Source organism: Sinocyclocheilus anshuiensis, unplaced genomic scaffold (assembly GCF_001515605.1).
Source record: "Sinocyclocheilus anshuiensis isolate Anshui unplaced genomic scaffold, SAMN03320099.WGS_v1.1 scaffold1421, whole genome shotgun sequence".
NCBI classification, from domain to species: domain Eukaryota; kingdom Metazoa; phylum Chordata; class Actinopteri; order Cypriniformes; family Cyprinidae; genus Sinocyclocheilus; species Sinocyclocheilus anshuiensis.
The window spans coordinates 255,812-258,851 of record NW_015548279.1 but is presented as its reverse complement, the minus strand read 5'-3'; the positions used below and the strand labels follow the sequence as shown (position 1 = coordinate 258,851).

The 3,040-nt window shown below is 41.9% G+C and overlaps 1 protein-coding gene across 1 annotated transcript in view; it reads right to left on the bottom strand.

Moving 5' to 3' along the window:
- The window catches only part of LOC107655810 (Down syndrome cell adhesion molecule homolog), a 153,800-nt gene that overhangs the window by 19,110 nt on the left and 131,650 nt on the right, over positions 1 to 3,040 (bottom strand). The window contains 4 exon segments of the mRNA XM_074186885.1: positions 524 to 641; positions 807 to 960; positions 1,921 to 2,054; positions 2,833 to 2,988. Coding sequence (XP_074042986.1) covers positions 524 to 641; positions 807 to 960; positions 1,921 to 2,054; positions 2,833 to 2,988 — 562 coding nt within the window.

Below are 3,040 nucleotides of genomic sequence, written 5' to 3'. Positions count from 1 at the left end.
CTTTATTTCACTAAAGAATTCTACCTCTAACGAGCTGTAGATAAAATAGTCTAACAAATTAAAATTACTGTTATTTTCCGGTCTTTATCCGTTCAGTCAGATTTTGTGCTGCAAAACATCCATGACAGCCATTGTCCATGCTGGCAAATAATAATGGCCATTCGACGTGAATTATATAAATAATTTTAATGGCCATTTAAAACCCGAGGGTCTACCATGTGCATAGTAAAGCGATCACTGCAGACAATCCTTTTGGGTGGGAATGAATGTAAACACAGATATCGGATACCAGTCGTGTCTAAAGTGAATGTAAACAGACGTGCCAAAAAATCGGATATGGTCAAAAGATCGGATCTGTGCATTAAGACTTGCAGTGTAAACGCAGCCTTTTATTCTGGGAGTGAACTAATCCTTTAATGCAAAACCTCATATTAATCAAGCGCAACAGTGTTTGTCTGGCCAAAACAGAGAAAGCAAAGTATGTTCTATATATAAATGTAAATAATATAGAAATCAAACATACTTTCCCTTCAGCCACTTGATGGTTGGAGGAGGATCTCCGACTGCTTTGCATGGAAGGACAATGTCCCTCATCCAGGGCGTGGTCACAGTGCCGCTGAACGTCAGGATTCGTGCAGGGGCTTAAGAAACCAACAATGCCATCACAATGGTGGACAAAGCCTCTCATACAAACTCCTCTATGTCAAATTGGTTCTGTTAATGGTACAATATGGTGTATCCCGACTCTACCACACACTAAAAGTTACAGAAAGGGTGATTGATTGCCACGAGCCAGTCTTGCATACCTTTAGCTTGGGGCTCTACGGTGATAATTTCACTGGCATTCCCACGGCCTGCCGCAGTGACGGCCACAACCCAAATGCTGTACTGCCAGTTCTGATTCAGGTTGGTCAAACGACGGAAATAAACATCAGGTGCAGCCTCAAACTCACTGATCACCTGTAATGATACCCAATTAAAAGTTTTCATAAGAAAAACAAAACAATCATATTCGTTAGAAAGCACTCCTGCCTTGTTTTTACATTTAATGCAGAGGTGTCCAATCCTGCTCCTGGAGGGTCACTTTGATGCACAGTTTAGCTCCAACACACCTGCCTAGAAGTTTCTATTGACCCTGAAGACCTTGAGTTCAGGTGTGTTTAATAAGGGCATGAGGTAAACTCTGCTTGAAGGCTTGGACACCACTTACTTAGGGCATTCACTTAAAAAATAAAGTGCTGCAAAATGGAATACGGTACTGCTTACGGCAGACTGCAGAGGTGGGCAACTCTGGCTCCAACCCTAACCAATCAGCTAATGAAGATTTTAAGAATTATTGGAAAACTACAGACAGCTAGGTGTGTTTGATCAGGGTTGGGGCTAAACTCCGTAGGACAGAAGACCTTGAGGCCCAGAGTTGCTCAGCCTTAGCATACTGTGATTTATACTCTACTTTGCTTACTATTGAAGAAGAAGAAGAAGAAGAAGAAGCAGCTCTATGCATTAAGCAATAATAAACATTGAAACTGCATTGGCAAATGTAGTAGGGCATTCAAGTATCCCAAACCCATAGCCTTTTTGTAGGAGCTACATAGTAAAGTGTTCTCTTACTTGTTTCTCAACCATGTTCCTGGAGGCACATCAACTCTACATATTTCGAAACTCCTCCTAATTACACATCAGAGTCAACTCATCAGCTCATTAGTAGAGATTTCAAGACCTTAAATGTATAGGTCAGATAAGGGAAACATCCAACATGTGTACTTCTGGGGTGCCTCCAGGAACAAGGTCAGGGAATCACTGTCATAATTCCTGAGAATTCAATGAAAGTTTTGTTCAATTTTGGTGAATTTAAATAATTAAGTTTGGGGGGGCCATGTGGGGCTGTGCAAAGTCACAAAGAGTTGCAGATAAGCTCACCGTGGGGTACGGGTTGGAACAGAAGACGGTGTATTTCCGGATGATTCCATTGAGTTTGAGTGGAGGAAGCCAGGAAACAAACACCACCGAGCTTGTTGAAGCAGCTGCCTTAACTCCAGCCGGAGGGCCAGGAACTGGTTTTAGCAGGAGAAACAATCAAATTTGGTGAGGAGAAGCTCTAGAAAAGACACCTTGTATGCTACAAAGGAAGTGACCTACAGCTGTTCTATTCTAACTTCATAGAAAGCTGAGATGTGTGATTTCACACAATTTCCCCAAACACTCCAATCACCACTCTCCATTTGTACTGGTTTTGTCATTGGGCTCAGACATCTGTGCAATGAGCAAAGGAGTCGATCTACAAATGGCTTACTTAAGGCAGTATATCACACTAGTCAACTCGAACCAGCTTGATTTTGCACTGGACTCCTGGTAATGGTTTTTGTTGTTTCTGTCTGAGTTCTGTTTCACTTATTGATTAAGAATGGAAGATTGGTAACAAACAAACTACTTCCTCTGACAGTTCTCTCCAATTCCCAGTCACTGATTGACAAAATAAGAGCAAGAACATAAAGTGGAGAACTGTAATAGAATGAAATAGTATGCAATTTTGGGACTGACTTTAGTGTGGGAATATGTACTCTGTTTGATCAGAGTATGCTGTATAAGGCATTTGTCCATTTGCAGCTTAACTTAGAAAAAGTGTAATTTAAGTGTAGTAGAATTGCAGAAAACCCCATGGTGGGTACAGCATAACCATTGATAACATGGACTTGGGGCTGGTAAATGAAAATTGGCTTGTGGGACATTGCCTTTTTATTGTTTCTGTAGATTAAACTGAGACAGGGGATTCACATAACTTTTATATATGTAAAATAAATAACATGAGAGTATGTGCAATCGGAGTCTCACCGTCCTCTTTGGTGCGTGTGTAGATCTGCTCACTACGGACTCCGTCTCCAGCTCGAGTGAAGGCCAGGACCTGGATACTGTAGTTGGTGTACTTCTCCAGCCGTTCCAACTCTAGTGAAGGCTTGGTGGTTGTGATGTTCCTGATCTCTCCCAGTTCTGCAACACGCACAAAATGTTAACTGATCTGGGGGGGGGGGGTACCCAACAT